This window comes from Anser brachyrhynchus (genome assembly GCF_964034855.1).
Source record: "Anser brachyrhynchus genome assembly, chromosome: 1".
NCBI classification, from domain to species: Eukaryota; Metazoa; Chordata; class Aves; order Anseriformes; family Anatidae; genus Anser; species Anser brachyrhynchus.
The window spans coordinates 205,366,605-205,386,191 of record NC_137694.1 but is presented as its reverse complement, the minus strand read 5'-3'; the positions used below and the strand labels follow the sequence as shown (position 1 = coordinate 205,386,191).

At 38.0% G+C, this 19,587-nt stretch overlaps 2 protein-coding genes across 41 annotated transcripts in view; one reads left to right on the top strand and one right to left on the bottom strand.

The window, feature by feature from the left end:
- LOC308190440 (uncharacterized protein) overlaps nt 1-19,587 on the bottom strand; it is a 304,946-nt gene that overhangs the window by 155,773 nt on the left and 129,586 nt on the right. The gene's annotated exons all lie outside the window — the stretch shown is intronic.
- Nucleotides 1-19,587, top strand: part of DLG2 (discs large MAGUK scaffold protein 2) — a 1,042,459-nt gene that overhangs the window by 1,006,800 nt on the left and 16,072 nt on the right. For 32 of the 39 annotated variants that reach the window (XM_080581564.1, XM_080581542.1, XM_080581553.1 and 29 more), the window contains 2 exons: nt 7,278-7,377; nt 11,328-11,369. In XM_080581564.1, the coding sequence (XP_080437690.1) occupies nt 7,278-7,377; nt 11,328-11,369 (142 nt within the window). Of the gene's footprint in view, nt 1-7,277; nt 7,378-8,296; nt 8,343-11,327; nt 11,370-19,587 lie in introns of all 39 variants that reach the window. The other 7 variants (XM_080581562.1, XM_080581574.1, XM_080581566.1 and 4 more) reach the window with 3 other exon arrangements.

Here is a 19,587-nt window from a genome sequence, read left to right as displayed (position 1 = left end):
GTTGATTGTAGCAGGGAACTGGCATGCCTTAAGGAACCTTTTTTTTCTTTAAAGTGATGAAACAGTTCTAGGAACTGTGGAAAACACTGTCAGGTCAAATTTGAGGCTTTTACGCACCTGAAATGAAGAAATATGTTCTCATAGCTTTCTTTTAAAATCCAGTGGAAATTTTCTTTCAAATAAAAAAAAAAAAATTTGCATTTCATTGAGAAATACAGACTATAAATGTCTGAAATTTGTAAGCCTAATGGAATAGAGTTTCAAATGTGAGAATAAAGGTTTGGGGGTTGAACTACATCCTGATGGTCAAAAATATTGCTGCTTGTTGGCAGCTTATCAGTCAAAGAAATACTAGTGGAGTCATTTCTGCAGTTAACAAGCAATTAAAATACACGAATCTCATAGATTTTCAACCTGATAACTGTGTGAAGTTTATTTATGAGATAACACTGCTTCTTAGGTGGCCACAATGTTAGGAACAAGAATATCAATGAGTGTTTCTGTGCCATTATAAGACTGTGCCATCCTGCTTAGGTAAGAGGAAAGTTGGAGAGTTGCTGACGTAAGGGTTAAAAAGTTTAAATTGGTCACAGATTAAATACAAGAGGGTGAAAATTTGCTAGCACAGATAGAATACCTAAGTTTACAGCTGTGAGTTAATTGCTTTTCTTCTAAGCTGTTCCAGCAGAAATTTGTGCTGAGTTTAACTTCATATGCGTGCTATTCTTATAGCTTGTTGTCTAATGCCCTGAATCAAATGGTAGGAGATCTGCATGTATGTATAGGTAATTTCATAGTTGTTTGGCTATTCTTTTGAAAAGCACCTCAGGAACTGCATTCCAGTGGCTGAAAATAAAAATGTATAGTGTTGGCAATAGATTCAAAGAATTAGAAACAGAAAAATGTTTACACAGAGCTCTAGAAGAGCGGCATTAAGCGTTAATACTCACTAAGATGTTACAGTCTCTGTATTTCACATCTTTATTTCTGGCTCACTCAAATTCAAGCCGTTTAGTGGTGATTGACTTTGTGACTCACAGGCCATGTTTGGAAGGTTATAGGAACACAGGAACTGCCAAACAGGGTCAAATCCAAAGTCCATTTAATCTGATATTGCATCTGTGAGACTGGCAGTATGATGTGCGTTACTGGAAGATGTGGGAGATGCACCCCCTGCACAAACCTTGTACCAGTCTCTTACAGTGACTTTGGTTTTGCTTGCCTCTCACTTTATTTCTTATGTTTTCTAGCTGTAAAGCTCAAACACATAAACATTTTAAATGAAAGCAATGAACCTGATATGATTGACTGTCTCCTGAGTGAGATCTTTGCCATCATTCAGTCTGCTATCCCAGTCACCTACCTCATTTTAACTCAAAAGGGCAGTTGCAAAGTAAGTCTGCTCTGATTAGCTTCCAGTGAACGGTCTGAAGGCATGTAGGTATTATAAAACCTTCTCCACTACTACTTTACAAAAGAAGTGTAACAAAGGTCCTTATGTAGCCCATTGTTTATGCAAAGGGGCATTTTATATAGTAGTTTATACCCATAGTAATAAATGATAAATTACAAAGAATAGTGATAAAGGAGCAAGTTTTGTGTTGTTTATATCGTATTAGCTAACTAACATCTTCTCCAGCTTTATTTAGTAGTGAATTAACTCAAAAGATTGCATAGGGGTGACCAAAATCCTTGGTTTCATTTGCAAATGTGAGGAAGCACCAGCAGTTAACTGGCAATCAGAGTTAAGAAAAAGATTTGAGAAAGTATCTGGTCAAAACTGAGGAGTGAAGATCAAGTTGATAGAGGTACTGCAATGTTCCCTGTGGAAAGCTGTGGGCCTGGGCAGGCAATCAGATGGTCACAAAGGTCTGACAAGTCCATACTAATATGATTGTTGATCTCTGAGACTCTCTCATCATCACTGCTGTTGCACGAAAGGTGCTGAAACAGGTTGACGTGCACAAAGGTTTATCAGCAGGATCTATAGCTGATGTAGTGCATCAGCTCTAAGAGGGAAAGTTACTTTGGGAAGTAAATTAAAAAAAAAAAAAAGAGAGAGAGAAGAATGGGGACAACACTGCCAAACATCAAACAACTTTCTAGCTCCAGAGACAGCCTTGAGAAGGGAGAGGAAGAGACCTTTACCCTGCCTGTGAGCCAGGCTGTGTGAAAGCCCATGTGGGCTCTGGTACAGCTCCATGGTGTTGGGCTGTGAGCAGCTCCTCGAGAAGCACAGGCGTGTGAGCTGGCAGAGGCTCACTGTTTGGCTCTTGTCCCATCATCCCCCTTTCCCTTTCTCCCCCAGCACTGCGGTGTTATTCCCTGTAGTACTTAAGACTGGTAGATTTGTTTTTAAATGTGAAAAATGATCTCGGCTTTTCTGCTTCCCTTGGGGCAGATTATTCTATACCCAAATTGATTTTACTGTCAAGGAGCTTTGCCCTTTCTTATTTTCACACTATTAATTTCAGTGTTGCTGCTTGAACAAATCCTTTGCCCCCTCTTTGTGTACAACCTTCAAGTACTTGCACATGACCTTGCCTGCCACATACTCAGGCTTTGTACATTGGCATTTCAATCCTGCCAACACCGATGCAATATAAATTAGCAGATGAGTACTCCCTTCTGAATGCAATTCGAACCTTGCACGAAGTTAAAAACATGTTTGCAGAATTGGAAATACTGTTTTTACATGCTTTCTTGAAAGCCCATTAGTCTTTTTCTTCCCCTGGTAGTTGGTGTTGTTTTCAACCTTTGTTTTGTTAGGAATTAAAATTGAGTTGCTGACTGACAAGTGGTATTAAATCAGTGTTAAGAAAGATTAGTAAAATTTCATATTTATGAATATTAAACAGTACTACCCTTGCCATTTAAAGCTAGGCAGCATGGAGTTTTTAATCAGGCTTGTACTTTTTCATTTCAAATTTCCAAGATCTAACTCTTCCTGCAGCTTCTAAGAAAAGCTAAGCAAGTAGAGATATCTTCATCTGAGCTTCTTCTGTCACAAAGTTCCCCAAAGTCCCAAAGTTATCAAAACAGATCATGATGCAAAAATTCAGTAAGGAATGACTCCCGGCTCAGGAGTGAGGGTTAACATTGGTTGAATGAAATACCAAAATAAAGCATTCCCGGTATATTTCAATGGCTTTTAGACTAGATAACTGCTTTTAGAGCTTTTAGAACATTAGAAGAAATATTTTTCCAATATATTGCACTCTCCTGAAAAACATAAAGAGGACAACCTCTATCAAGAGCACGTCTGCACTAAATGCAGTACAGGCTGGATCAGCTGTACTGGGAAAAATATAGGGAGGGAGCTCAAATAAACAATGTAATGGTTGACAATTGCAGCATGGTACACCCATCAAATTACTGATGCACTATTCTTTGTGATGTTTACCACTACAGAGCAAATTCTGAAATTGGATTGTTTGTTCAACTTTACATGAAAATTTCCTTTAAAACACACTATCCTAATAGCTGATGAGTAACATTTGTAAGGCTGCTGCATCTAGAGAAAAGCATTTGGAATACAAAAATATTGTTCACACACACACACACAAAAAAATACCAAGGGGAGTTCTTAAGAACAAAAAACACACAGTGTCTTAATGTCTGTCACAACTGAGGAAAGCTGTATTTGTAAGCCACATGTACAAAACTGGGGCCATCTGGGGATATTTGGTCAAGCAAGAATGCAGATCACAATTTTCTTCTGGATTCTTCAAAACACGGGCTTATAGCTAAGTAATGTCAAAATAAGAATTCAAGCCAGGCGGTTGGTGAAAGCTTCCCAAGCCCCCCCCCCCCCTTTTTTTTCTGTTAAAAAAATATTTTTTCATCATAGTTAGTGTTGTGCAGAATGACCTGCCTGTTCAGTTGTCAAACAGCACTTGAAAATTTCATCTGCTTTTATATTGTAGGCACCTGTCTATACAAAGTGCTTGCTAATGCCAGTTCCTTGGTTAGTGGTAGGCTGTGTGAACTCATGGCAGTGAGTTATAAAAGCTGTCTATCGTATAGTGCCTGAAAAAAACCTGTGCCTGAAATACCCAAGTTATTTGCCACTACAGAATTTTACAATGTTTACGCAAAGACATTGCAACTTGCACAGGAATCCATTTTCAGGCACTTTTTCACTGACTTTCAGAAACTCTGCCTGCATAAATACTGTTGGATCAAGCCTAAGCTTGATATCACAATTTCAATTCCAGTTGCATGCAACTTCTACATCAGGCTGAGAGATGCAGGCAAATACCTCTCTCAGTCATCTTCTTGCCATTTCACAGCTCTTCGGCAACGTAAGGAGACCCTGTGAAAGCTGTCTCCAGAAAATGTTATTCGGTCTCAAAGTTTCCATTTTACAGAAGTAAAACCTCTCAAAAATATACATCTCATTTTTATAGTTTAACCACCATTCCTCACAAGCATCTTCCTAAAAAAGAAAATATGTATCCACTGCTGATCTCTATTCTTCCCTCAACAAAACAAAATCTAGATTTAACACAGTGTGTTTGATAAAACCTTGGTTTTATTCTGTATGTCTCCCTATCATCTCTTTGCCACCCCCCATATCTCTGTACTTTACAAATATATATCATGGTATCTGTAAGAACCATGTTGCTGGGTGTCTGCAGGATTTCATATCCTTGAAGTGGAGACTGCCAACCTGATTTTAATCACATTTATGTTGGATACAGAAACAAAATCCAGGCTCCTGGTTTAGGTTTCTTGCAAAAATCATGCACTTTATGTGCAATTAAATAAATGCTCAGTAAGCCTATTCAGTTAAAAGTAAAGATTAATTATTTTAATAATTAATTAATTATTTGCATTACCAGACACAGGTTACTCTTTTATAATATTTTACATTTATTTAATTATTATTATTTTAAATATAATGTATATGACTACACTGTGGTAGTGTTTGTGGTAAATAACATGAATATACACATTGATTAATTTATAGAAGTATTGACACATACATAAACATTTGCATGTGGATATTAATAAACCGAGTCAGCATTATTTTAAGAAAAAGGTTTTTTGGTGTGGATATCAGCACATTTGGACATAATAGTCTCCTGCTATGAATTGCCAGATTTTGATTATCCAAATTGAAGGAACAATATCTCATTTAACAAGCAATCCAATATTTGAAATTGCAAAAGGAGAAAAAGTTTATATAACAACATAGTACAATTGTCTAACCTGGAATATTCTGTTAGATCATGCATAATCTTGAAAATATATATATATATATATATGTTCTTCCAATGCAAATGGATTTCTGAAGTTTTTGCTATAGACTGTTGGGGAAAAATTTGAAAGCTAATATTTATAAGTGGTTATTTATCATAGAATCTTTGTGAAACAGCATATTTATATATCCATTTGATAACATTCTATTTAATTCGAAAGTGAAATGGCATTTGATAATGAAGTGATTGTCACTTAAAAAAAACCAACTTTTTGTTTTGTTTTATTTTGTTTTGTTTTTGAGGTGCTATAGTGTGTATATATCTATTTTTTTTTTCCTTTTTAAGTGCAATGCCTATAGTATTGCTATATCAAATTGAGATGAATCATGACAAACATCATTTTCACAACTTGGGAAATGTTAACATGCTACATTCCTTTCTTTGGAAAAATAAAAGAAACTATCACAGAAAACACATTTTAATTTAATTATATCCTTAGGTCATTAAAGTGATATAATGTGCATGTCAGTCCTCTTTTCATCCACAGATTGGTTTAATCCTACATACACATTTTTTACCTCTGGCTTTCTTTCATATTTGCTTTGTTTTGAAATTGCATGCTGTCTGGATTATTTGTGCATGACCTCCACATTAATTTCACATTGAATGTTTACATACTCAGAGATTTTCATTGATCATTTATTCTACATGTGCATTTTTTTTCCTTTGTTTTCAGTTACGGAACTTTAAATATGCTTGAAATGTAAAAGTGGCATGAAACTTTCGTGACACAAGTAGACAACAATTTTAACAGCGTTTTTGATTACCTACCTTTACATCTTTTAAAAAAATACACGTTTTAAACTACATTTTATGTTGTCCTTCCAAAATGTAATAAAATAAAATAACATAAAATAATAAGAAGAAAAAAATATGAAACCCTAAATCTGTTCCATTTCAGATCTGGAGACAAATACTGGTTATGTTTTTGTTCAAGCAATCCCAAACACATGAGATCGTTTCTTTAAATGAGCTGAGAAGGTCTCTGCTCTCTTGGAGGTGATACATGCAAGAACATGAGTCTGAGCTTTGCTTATATTCTGTATGGGAAACAGCACAGGACATTGTCTGACAGACAACACAGATCACTTCAGTTAAGCACTATCTATAGCTCAGTATAGGTTCCCTCTGGAAATGCCAGCTTCTGTCAGCTGACTACACAAGGACCTTAACTCCTCATTTAGTATCTGAAATAGGAGTTCCAAGTAGTTATATACTACTTTTATATCATAATGTGCCATAAACCCTTGCAACTGTCTGTTAAGCCAAACTTTTTGTCATGTAAAAGGACATTTTCCTCCATATTAATTCCCTATTTGAAGAAATAAAGTGATATGTGTTGCTCAATATGCAATGTAATAATGCTTATCAGCAGAATCCCAGCTCTAAATCACATAAAACTAAAAGCATATCCAGAGGAACCTAATGAGTAAATATATACATAAAACAGAAAACAAAGTGATTTTTTTAAAATGTTTGCCAAAAAAAAAAAAAAAGGCGTTAAAACACACTTAAGAAGTTGCCAATTAAGAGAACAAATAAAGCACTATGAAATCATATATGAATGTAATGGTCACAGAGCTGCATTCACACACCTGCTAGAAGAAAATCATACTTCGTCTTTCCTCTTTGCAGCCTATTCTTTTTCAGCCAGTTCATTAATTCTGTGCACAGTCTGCTATGATTAAAGATGAGTGCCTTGATCTCAAAGCATGCTAAGCCATCTGTAGCCCTTTATGTGAGCAAGTCAAACACAATACCTTTCAAATAAGGAGCTGAAGTTTGTCATTTGAGACTCTGTAATTAAGTCGATCCAGTCTCCAGGGGCTTTGCCTTCAACCTGCAGGCCTCACCGCAACCATTCACCACTAGTGATTCTTCCCATCCGCTTGGTTTGGACTGATTTGAGTCACTACAGTTCTCTCCACTTTTACAAACTAGTTGTTTTGTCAGCATGAGTGTGACAACAATTAGACGTCCCTGTTTTTGCCCCATGCCTTTTCTCCTTCACAGTCATTCAATGACAAGCGTAAAAAGAACTTCATCTTTTCACGAAAATTCCCATTCTACAAGAGCAAGGAGCAGAGTGAGCAGGAAACAAGTGATCCAGAACGTAAGTAACCTCTTGGAGACGATGTCACATGCAGCACAAAAAATGGGTGACACGCATGATACCAGTATCCCACACATCTAGGAAAATACATGTTGTAGGCAGGCAGGCGAGGTATTACTACTGTGACCAATGTGTGACTGCAATTTGGATCCAGCTGGTCCTTCCTTCCTCGGAAAAATAATTTTCAGAAGAATGAAACAGTGACCTTAACATTTGGAATAATATTTCTTCGCTTTCTTAAAAATATGTGGCTTTTTTAAAATCATTGTGGCACCTGTGAAAACCCAAACTTGGCTCTGATTAAATATTTCCAGATCAGAACTGGCTCAAAATTATGCAAATGTGATTTCTTTTAGAATACTGAACTAAACTGTTACTTTTTAAAAGTTCTGCTCGAATCTCTATTGTGCCTCTGACATTCTCCAAGTTGATTGCCATGGACAGCTTCACCGAAAGTTTAAAAACTAAATGAAGCATCTGCACTAATAACTTAAAGAAGTAAATTGGATCTTGGAATGTGTATGTCCCCAGGCACTTACTGCTTGCTTAAATTGTATGTGTAGAGAACCAGCATTATTAAAAATCTATGCTGGTTCCAAGCCTAGAGAATTCACTTTTTTTCTTAATAATTCTCTCCTTCTATTTTTTTCTAGCGAGGATTTTTTCTGGGAGTTTATTGGGTTGTTCCTTCCTCGTCACAGCTAAAAAAGACACGTGTAATGGTCACTGCCTCTTTCATTGGTTGCATTCCCATAGAATATGGGCTTAACGTTGTTTCAGAAAGAAAAAGCAGGGATCCAGATTGCTCAATCAACATGGTCAGTCATGGTAGTATCCATTTCAATTCCACTGACTTCTTCCTTCCTCTTCTGCGGCTGTTCTTCCTTTCTCATTGCTCTCTCTGGGGACTTCCGTGCAGGACATCCCCGGATTAGGTGACGACGGTTATGGAACAAAGACTCTGAGTAAGTTCCCAGGAATGGTCACTGTAAATCTTTTTTTGTTTTGTTTTGTTTTGGCTTCTGTTCCTTCTCTGAGGACCCTCCACTCCTAGCATGCAAAAGATAGAGTTTTATTTGTTACCCAGCTGTGAATGCTTAAAAAATGTTTCAATTGTTTTGTTCTGCATGACAATATTAAATAACATACGGTGTATCAAGCAGACACTTTAACTTCTTTTGTAGTAACACCTTTTGTTTCTGACAGTATGTTATTGTTCTCATCTTGGCAGTTCCGTAAAGTAGCATACCTAGAACTTGTTTTGCTGCCTAAAATGTACTTCTCAGCAACAATCCCTCCCTCTCCATCCAAAGGGAAAGCTAAACATTTTAACTTGATCACATCCTGAGGAGATCAATAGAAAATTATTTTATGCTGTTGCTTCTGCATTTTCAGCTTCTTGCATGGGAGTGTTTGTTACTTTGCTGGATTTTAGATTAGCATTTGTTATTAATGGAAGAAGTCATTTGCAGGCTAGAGAAGACCATGCCTTCTCCAAAGCTAATTTTGGACCCATTTCACCATTAGCAACCTATTCTCTGTCATGCAACCCTAATCAATTTCTTTTTCTGATGCAGTAATCCTGTCTCAAGACTTGGCATTGCAGAATGTGTAACATGTCAGATAATTGTTAAGAAACAATTTTGCTTCCTTGAAAGTTAGACCAGAAAAATATTACAGAGTGAAATATTTGCAGCTGATTTCTATATAAATAGCTACATTACATGCTGTATCCAGACCTAAATAATTTAAACAAAATGGCACTTGCATATGTTTGGCTGCTTCTTCCTTCAGTTCTTATTCTTTTTCTTAAGTGCCAAGTAATTGAAGCAAAATGTATGTGAATGTTGACACTGCATCACCTACTGTTTTGTATTTGCTTTTTAATTACAGGAATGCGCATCCATGCACACAGTTTTACAGATTATTCAGTTCATGGTTGATTTTTTTATGGAACATTTTAATGGTTTCTGTTTAAGCCATGAAGTATATCACCATTTAAAGATGAAAGCTTCTTCTCTTGTATGAAGAACAGTTCTACAAGACCAATTTTCTCAGTGATAGACAGCAAATGTCGCTGACACCTGAATTTTAACCATTCTGTTTCTTCAAGGAAAGTGCTATAGTAGTTCACTAGGAACAAAGAGAGAACCTTCCCTGCCTAAAAAGAAGTAGAATATTTCTGATTTGCTAAACCCGCCTGAATATCTGGGTCCTTAGAAAGATGAATCTTCATAACATCCAGACACCTGAAAGGACATAACTAAATTCTGCAAATTGCTAGGGGAAAAGTAGCACAGAGGTATTATATAGGCTCTACTTTCTCTATTAATATTACACCTACCTTTCAATTACTGACATGCCTCTAGACATTCTAGCCCCATCCAATTTTCACTGATATTAAACTAAGATATACTTTTTAATGACAGTTATTACTAGGAAGGATATTTGTTCGTGTTTAATAAAAATTTTCAGGGCCCTGTATAGCGTAATGGTTTGAGGCAGTCCCTGTTAATTTGCTATGAAATGTCCAAAAGTCAATACATGGTTTTGTTTAAAATGTGAGTCTAATGTTTTGAAGCTTCTTGGTAAGACAAAGACCAAAGTTTTCAATTATTACTTTTATCAGATATCATCCATTCTCGTTTCATCTGCTCCTCAGGCTCTGTCAGTCCCATGCTATGAACCCCAGCCATTAGATATTTATGTGGGGGATCGCAGCGGCTTGCAGAGAAGGGATGGTCTTGGCACAGTTTCTATGCTCATTCTCCATGTGTGGTCTACTTTGGGTTCACCCCAGTGGATTCTTGACTTTTATGGGTTACCATCTTTCACTGGGAACATTTAGAGGCAGTTGAAGGCTGTGGGTCACCCACAGGCTAATCTACCCAGTGGATAAATTCCAAATACTGGATTAATTTTGGCTCCTGGTGTTTGTCAGGAGGTGACTTATTTGTACCCATTGACCATTTAACCACCCGTGTCTCATTCTTATTAACCCAGGGCAGCTCCCCACTATATAGCCATTATAGCATTCATTTCTAAATGCCCTTTCAACTTGAAAACTTTTCAACTGTCAAATGATGGTTCATCTGCAAAGTTATCAGCATTTCTATCAGAGGTGCTATTAAAACCACTGTTTAATGTGATTCTGCAGACCTCCTGGAGACCATAAAGCATGATCTGACTGATGATAATCAGCCTGCTGACTGAGTAACCACTGGGAACAACCACTTCATATGCTATAGACTGCACCTTTCTTTAAATAATGTAATAATAGAAAAAGGACACCAGACTTATCAAATCACTAGTATATCCCACTGTGATAATTCTTATGTCCCTATTCACCCATGGTCTGGTAAAGATTTTTATACTTTAGCTAAGTATAAAACCCTGAGGCTGTCTGAAGAAAAAAAAAAATCTTCCTTTTTTTTTTTTTTTTTTTTTTTTTTTTTTTTTTTTTTAGTTTGCGACAGGTTAAGATAGACAGTTGCAGTATTGGACACCAAAACCACTTTCATATCACTTTGTTAACCCCTTGGGATAGTGCAAAGTGATGAATGCTGGAGACAGATCTCTAGGTTTAGAAGAATAATATGAACAGGCACTGAGGTTTCATGAAATTAGCTGAGTCATCCAGTGAGATGTGACTGGATCATACCGTACTTTGAAATTAAGTTATAAGAGATATCACTGTCTCATCAAGAAATGACATGGCTTTGCCATGATGCATATCACTAGATAACACACAGTCTCTTTCTGAAATTCCACTAGAGAGAAAGCTTTCATTTTAACTGTGTAAATTATCTAAGATTTTCAGGTGATGTCACTGTATAGTTTTTATTTCCTCTCTGCACAACTACCTTTGCATGACTGTGGCAGTTCTTTTGAGTTTCTGCGGCTCTATGGTGCTTGGTTATGTTCTTTAATTTGCTGTACTGTTCTTGCAGAACATGTTTCTTCTAATGCCAGCGATAGTGAAAGTAGCTACAGTAAGTTACTGCTTTCATTAGAGTCCTTTTACTTTGCATTGCTTGTTCTGTTTGTTTCTTTTATTTTGTTTCTCTTCCTGCTTTTTTTTTTTAATGTTAAAAAAAAGTTGAAGCAAATGGCTTGAAAATCTAATTTACAACTACATTTGAGTACAAAGCTATAAAAGAAAACTGGCAACCTTTATAAGAAAAGAGAGGGGGGTTGCTACTTGGGATGTATTCTGGAATGTAAAACCAAACCTGGCCTTGGGTAGTCTGTGAAAATCAGGATTATTTGGTATAGCAACAGGAAGTTTATTTCAGTAGGCAGGAGGACAGTTTCTTGATGACCTTTTAAGAGTAAAATTGCTCCATAACTGCAGTCAAAACTGCAAAAGATACTCCTTACAAGGTCACAATTTTTACTCACATTTCAGAATACCTGTATGTGCAACTAATAAATGGCCCCCAGAACTCTTCTGAGCCTATCATTTTGGCAGGATAGGTTTCCTAATATGTATTGAAGTCTTCAAAGAAGATAAGATAGACCTTCACCCCTTAAGTACTGCCGCTGAGTGACATTGATCCCCTGTAAGTGATGGTCCCAACCCTGCAAAGTGATCTGATTAGGATTACAGACTACATGTGATCATATAACCTAAAGATAGATTATAAATTGGAGGTAATTATTAGTAATACTCAAAAAATTAACCATAGTAAATATTTATCTGGAAGTGCTGAAAAGTAAAAAAAAATAAAAAATAATAATAATAATAAAAATCAATGGAGTAGGTTAATGGAAATATAATAAAAGGTAATTAAAGAGAGAAAAGAGAAACTGCTTACTAAATCAGACAGCTGTTTAATTCTCTCAAGCCATTTGCTTAGCTTAAGTTTTCCACCAGTCACTCAGCACTTGTGCTAAGTACCCGCATACATTCAGGTAATCATTGGTATCATACCTCGTACTTACTAGTCTTGGTAGAGTGCATAGCAGTCAAGCTTTATTAATAAGTACTGGTTTGTTTCAGTAAAACAGCTAATCTTATGCAATTCAGAAATGGTAAATTAGTTTGCATTCTCTTGTATTGCAAAGGTTTTATTGGAAAGCAATTGCCAGAGTCACTAGATAACAGTAGGCACTTTTGAACTGCTGAGGACCAATTCTGAACCATTTTATCTTTTCTCTGTCTTCTACTGGGGAGGAAGGGAGGACTGTATGTTTGAAATAGAAGATTCTCCTTCACCAGACTGACTTTACAATCATGACAGAATCAATAGCTTAAATTTTCAAAAGCTTCCTGAAGTCTCTTCCAAGTGTGTTTATTTCAGAGTGAGAATGTAAAAGCCCAGATAAGAATCTAGTCTGGTGGCCAAACACACCCCATGCCTGATGAACTGTCCCAAACAAGTGACTTAAGATGGGCACCCAAGTACAGATCAACATATGGGACAGGTTCACAAAACCTACTTCTCAAACTGCATTGTAACAGGTAGCCTGTTCTTTGTTGGCTGTGCAATAGCTTGAAATAAAGTGTATGTTCTGAGGTGCAAGAACAGGGATAGAGTCATAGAATCACAGAATGGTTTGGGTTGGAAGGGACCTTAAAGCCCATCCCGTTCCCACCATCCTGCCATGGACAGGGACACCTGCCACTAGACCAGGTTGCCCAAAGCCCCATCTGGCCTGGCCTTGAACACCACAAGGGATGGGGCGTCCACAGCTTCTCCGGGCAGCCTGTGCCAGGGCCACACCACCCTCTGAGTGAAGAATTTCTTCCTTGTATCTAATCTAAACCTACTCTCTTGTAATTTAAAGCCACCCGCCTTGTCCTATCACTGCACCCCCTGACAAAGAGTCCCTCCCCAGCTTTCCTGTAGATACTGGAAGGCTGCTGTAAGGTCTCCCCAGAGCCTTCTCTTCTCCAGGCTAAACAAGCCCAACTCCCTCAGCTTGTATTCATAGGAAAGGTTCTCCAGCCCCTTGATCATCTTTGTGGCCCTCCTCGGGACTCGCTCTAATACTTCCATGTCCTTCCTGTGCTGGGGACCCCAGAGCTGAATGCAGATAGAAGATGCTTAGGGTAGTCAGCTGGGACATAGACGCTTGGAAGGAAAAGCACTGCCCACAGTAGGCATCTCCTTCAAGGTTGATTTCCATCTGGGCAAGCTCCTGTCTCACCCCAGCAGTATCCAGCAGCATATTGGCTGGAGCTGGCCAGATATTACTGGTGTGTCCAAAAACTGCTGCCTGTTGGAGGAGATGCAGGGAGGAGTTTCTTCTCTGCCTGGGGGAGAGCTATGACATTTAGCAGCAGAGGAAGCCAGTCTTAGGTTAAGCCAAGTAAAAGTGGCTTTAAAATCCAGGAGCTGCTGCCCAAAGGGCCTAATTTCATTTGCTAATGATTCATTGGTGTGTGTTGACATGACATTTGAAGGCATGACCTCAGGCAGCCAGCAACTTTGGACACCAGCTTTTTGAAATGACTGTTTCAGATGGCCACGATGGCATGTCAACTCTAGCCTGACCCTGTGTTCAATTAGTACATGACCATGGAATATGAACATGTCTCCTGTAGGGACTTACAGCCCTCCTGAGTCCATCTGGCTACTCAGAATCTCCAGGCTACTCTGTGTCAGCAGTACATCCCATCACACAACTCATTGCAGTAAATCCTCTCTCCTATGAAGGCTGAGAAAGCTGGGGATGTTCACCCTGAAGAAGAGAAGGCTCGAGGGTGGCCTCATTGCAGCTTTTCAGTACTTAAAGGGGGCTTATAAAAAAGATGGAGTGCAACTTTTTTACTCAGGCAGATAATGATAGGACAAGGGGGAAGAAGACAGAATCAGAAGAATCAGAAGACGGAGAGCAAGAGAAGGGTGGCCACAGAGAGCAGCTGACAAACTGTGAGGGTATGGAGATAAGAATGATGGAAGCAGTTTTCATATTTCACTGCAGATCTAACTTTGTGTGATAGTTGACAGAGGACACTGCATGGTAGAAGCCTATCCATGCCCCTCCCAGTAGTTATCAGAACTAGTGTGTGAACATTGCCTTCTAATTTATTTACTTTTACGAAAGGAAAATAATGGGTGCTCAGCGTAAAGCTCATTCCTGATGGAATAAGACAACATGCAGCTATTTCTGCTCTTCTTTTCTGCATCTGGGTATCTGGAAACAATGCCAAACCTCAGCTGCTGCTACAGAACCAAGCTTATTTTAATTCCGTTTTGGGGCAGACATGTTACAAAGCTGTTCTTCAGTGTGATTTAGTGCTATTTTGAGGAGAATTTGACAGTTCAAGGTGAAGGTGAAAATTCTTGTCAAGCAAATATAATACTGCTGTAGATCTCAATGGTTTTGCATGGGGCTGTGACCCTAGTACAGTGCCCTATATTTTTCTCTTCTGTTTCATGAGGAAACAATCAGGAAGAACAAGGGGTTGCCTTCCCATTGATTTCTGAACTGGGGGATAACAGCAATTCACACCTTGCTAGTACAAAGAAAAGTGGGTGGATAGGAAATGGCTTGCAGGTGACACATGTACACCTGCAGACATTCATATTTGTCCCTATAAAAACAGTCCATCTGGAGTCCAAAGTAAAGTGTTCTGCATTATCTCTAGTGGGTCTCTGGCAATTGCTTTAACATGTTTCTCTAACTTTTGCTTTTCATGATGAGCATCTAGTGAAAAGTAGCTAGTGTTGAAACATTTATTACTTCATCATTCCTAGAACCATTCCAAATCAGGGGTACAGCTACACAAAGTGATGCTGAACATTTCTGAGAGCTGTCCAGGCTGTGTCCTGTACAGTGATTAATAGATGGGTTACAAATTGACTGGGCTTTTTCTGAGACATATCCTGATGCATTCTTATTTATTGAGTAAATATCCCGATCAACATTTGAGTATTCGGCTGAAGTATTCCATTGCTCATGTTTTGGGTTTGGAGATTAAAAAATAAAATAATATATTTCCTATTTCAAAATATTAATTTAATTGAAAAATCTCTTATGTGGTCTCAAGAGAAAATCCTTGGACCACTCCTTAGGAACAAGGCTGTTGCAGATAGTAAACCTGATTTCTTCTGTCAGTGCTCTCAGCACTGGATTTGAAATGAGTAAAAGAACTGGAATCAGCAGTAGGATTCCCTTTACCAGTATGGGTCCCTAAAACACAGCCATCACCCTCTCAGTTTCTTGCACTAGATTCAGTCTGAGGTCAATGGAGACACAGAAGGATTTTCAAAGAACAATTTGTTTTGTCCTTAAGCAGATAGCTAAAACAAACCAGCTGAGTGTTTTCCTAAACATGTCCATGCCTCCCTCTTGACTCCACAGGAGCTGAGCAGCGGTCACCATTGTGCTTGTCTTGCAAGGAGGGGAGATGGCAGCCTCTCCAAATCCCAGTAGATAATCTTCTTTATCTCAACAGATAACCTTCAGACCCACCAACTTTAGGGGGAACCACAAACATACTTGATAGCAGAACTTGGCCCTTTCTGAAAGATTAAAAAGCATTTTTGAGCCAGGAACTAATTCTGGCCTGATCTAAAAGGGGCTAAGCTGCCACACAGCTGCTACTGTATCACATGGGTCATGTTAATATGAGGACTATAACCAAGTTAGTTGATTTGCACCTGCTATCCGCAGAAAAATCAGGTTTGCAGAGTTGCATATGAAAGCCTGGTCTACCAGAAAGTTTTCCTTCTTAAGTATAAATGAAGCCAACTTTGACTTATTCCCAAACCGGCTAATTAAACAATGATTGACAGCATATTCTCAACTGTATAACTTAAAATGTTCTAATTTTCCATTTCAAATCAAGCTTGTAAAAACATATTTTTTACTGTGGACTCATCAGTTTTTATTTTTCAAGACATTATTTTCATAAAGGCTATGAATTTTAAGTCTCTCCACCGCATATGTGTGATAATGCTTTCATGCATAGTTCAGTAAAGGTTTTTACAGCTGTCATCAAAATTACACAAGCATTACCACATCTATTTAGCCTAATTGCATAATTGGTTGTGATTGCACCAATTACTTAGAGAGGCAATAGATGACTAAAAGTTAAAAATAAGAAAAAGTTGGAAACAAAAATTTTTACCCTCTGTACTTGCTCAGCAATTCATTCTTGTCATGAGATTTGAAGACTCAGAACAAGGTTTAAAGGAGTCCTGATTACTATGTTAGGCCACTGATTAATTAGAGCACTTGCATTTGCTATTTCGTTCCCCATGGGCTTGTATATTATTCAGACATACTTAAATTTGTACAAGTATTGAAGTTTCATTGTATGGCTTCACAAGCTATATTGATCTTAAATACATAGTGCTGATAGACCACTTTTCAGTCATAAATTCATTCTCAGACTTCTGATGATATTTTTATACATTAGATTTCCAGTCTTTCATAGCTATCAACGTATCTGGAAAGGCCGTACATTTACTTAGGTAAATAGAGGTCCAGGGAAGGGATTGGGAGTCAAAAAGAGTTTATGAGATTGACTTTCCAATACAGACTGTGCAGATGAAAGAAAACAAGATTTTTTTGATTTATATTTTAGCTGTCTTCAGAAGCACTACTCATTTTTTTATTTTTTATTTTTTATTTTTTTTTTATTATTTACTGCCCTAGATATCTTTACGGATTTTTTCATTCACTACCATTAATAGGATGCCAAAAATCATGGATTCCCACCACATAAGATACATGATGAGGATGAGCATTTGGTTACATAGTGGCTGCACCTGGCAGCTTTCCTGCCCTGTTACACACACACTGGGTGCAGTTACACCAGCACTGTGAAAGTACTGGATGCTCTGGCAAGGCAGTAGAAAATGGTGCCTTTTTATGTGTTGCGTGAAAAATGCCTAAAATGTCGCAGGTCTACACTGAAACTGTAGTTTCCAATCTTTCACAGACTCTGCCATCTAGCCAGAAAGGGAAAATAAAGACAACTCTTTACATCCATTTCAGGGTTACTGTCTGAAACATCATAAGATCCTTTAACGGGAAAAATGAATCCTTATGAAACTCTTCTGACCTCCTAGACTTCTCTGCTCAGTTTTTAGAGGGTACAAGTTATAACAAACTCCGGGTTATTCTTCTCTTCCCGAGCATAAGAACTCACCAACAGGCAAACCAAGAACAAAGGGAGCTGGAGCCATAGCAAACCTGAAAAAGAGAAAGACCTGCAGTTATTTTACTTATGGTATATTAGATTAAAGAAAGCTTCCTTTTCATTTCCTCTCTTTCCTTATCTTCTTTCTTTTCTTCTCTTTTTGACTTCATGGAATTTTACTGAAGAACAAGAGATTATGCCAAAGCCCTACAGACAGTTTTTTTTTTTTTCCCTTTGGTTTGTCTGTTAAATTTCACAACAATTTTCCAGATCAATACAGCAAACCTGTGCTAATTAAGCCATTAATGTAGGTGGTAAATGAGGCTTAGTCAAATGATAAATAAGAGCCTGTGTCCTGCTGAATTTCATGCTGTGTCACACCTCAAAGCCATCACAAGGTTATGGCAATCTGATTATTGATTGACTCTAGAACTCTTCATTATACCTAATACTTTATGGACTACTTCAAAACTGTGCAGTACTGACTGAGAAGAGATCATTAAAGACTACCATCTGGTATTGTTAACATGCATATCAGCCCCTAAAGACTTACAGGATTTGGTCTGGACAGTGCTTGAAAGTGCTTGATTTTATTCACATAGAAACTTAAGCTTCCTGAGCCCTTTTTCTGGAAAAGTGAATTAGTGGAAATGGCGCAGACTTCCACCATGCTCACACCCTGTGTAAGTCTGAAGCTCAGTGCTGAAGAGCCTTTCCTCAGGAAGATGTAAGTCCCTGTGCATCACAGTCAGCCTCAAAGTTTCTCCTTGCTTGCTTCAACCCTTTCCATTGACTTAAGCTACAACACAATTTGAGTGGGCTGGAGTTGTTTCATTGCCTTCAGTCTGGCCAAGACTTCTGTGAAATGCCAGGCTTGTTTGTCTCCATAGCCTGTACCTTACTGATAGTGTGGATGCAGTGACAGCTTTAATATGTGGACACGCCTTCCAGAGACTGAGCAAAACAGAAGGTAAAATCTGTGCTGGCTTACTTGTGCTGGTTATAAGTCTTTGCTGAAGCAAAATATTAGACCACAGAGAAATTTTTAAACAGTGTCAGAGTTCTTGGCAATTTTCCTTTAGTCCTTGTCACCATCACTCACATGGGAATCATCTGTTTAAAAGCAGATATCTGCAGCTGACCTTGCTGTTTAAATGCCTTTATGGGATAAAGGAGACAGATAGATACACTCGTGACTTTTTCCCTCATCACAAAGTAGACATCTAAAAGAGGTCAGATGACTCAAGTCTTAGTATAAGCACTTGCCTATTTGCAAGCACCCATTGACTCTAACAGGTACCTAGAGACTAGCTCAGACATAAGCACTTGCAATACAAGTTTCTGAAATTAGCTGAAATGAATCCCCCCCCCCCCCCCCCCCCCCATATCTGTACACTATTGAAACAAGTATCGTCAAGTTTAAGACTATTTGTGCAGACAGTCTCCCTTCCACATGTTTAGTATGTGATGGCTTCATCTCAGGCTGTTGAAAGCATAGCTTTGGCTCCTGGGAGCTGGAGGACAGGCAGTATAAAAGCATCCTCATCCAGCCTGTTGAGTGAATTATTTCATCCCCAGGGAAATGGGGCATCCTGAGTTCTGTATCGCCCCCAAAATTCCCAGAGAAACTTAACAGAAAATAAATCTGATGCATGAAACCTAGTGCAGTAATAATTCTAGGTTTTTAACTTTGCAAAGAGCTGAAATTAAACAAGTGATTACAGTATCAAATATTCACTAAGAAATAATCCATTATCCACACTCTCATAAGTTATGTTGCCTTTACCTCAAAAACTGTCTCATCTTTACCTTTTATTAAAAATGTTGCTTTTTTCTCAGCTGCTTCAGTACCATTGTTAGCTTGGAGTTGGCCCTGTCTGTTCTTGCTCTCTCCTAACACACCAGTAATTTTTAATTTGCTTTGTCTGTCCTCCTTAATTAAATTCTTTTTACTCGGAAGGTTTTCTGACATGTTTCTTACTGCTGTCTAGGTAATATGTCATGAAAAAATATCTCTGAGCATATTAGATTTAAGGGGAAAGTTGAGGGGGCTAAAGGGGTCAGTAAGACTAAACCACCAAAATTTGTGTACCTACTTGGGAGGAAGGCAT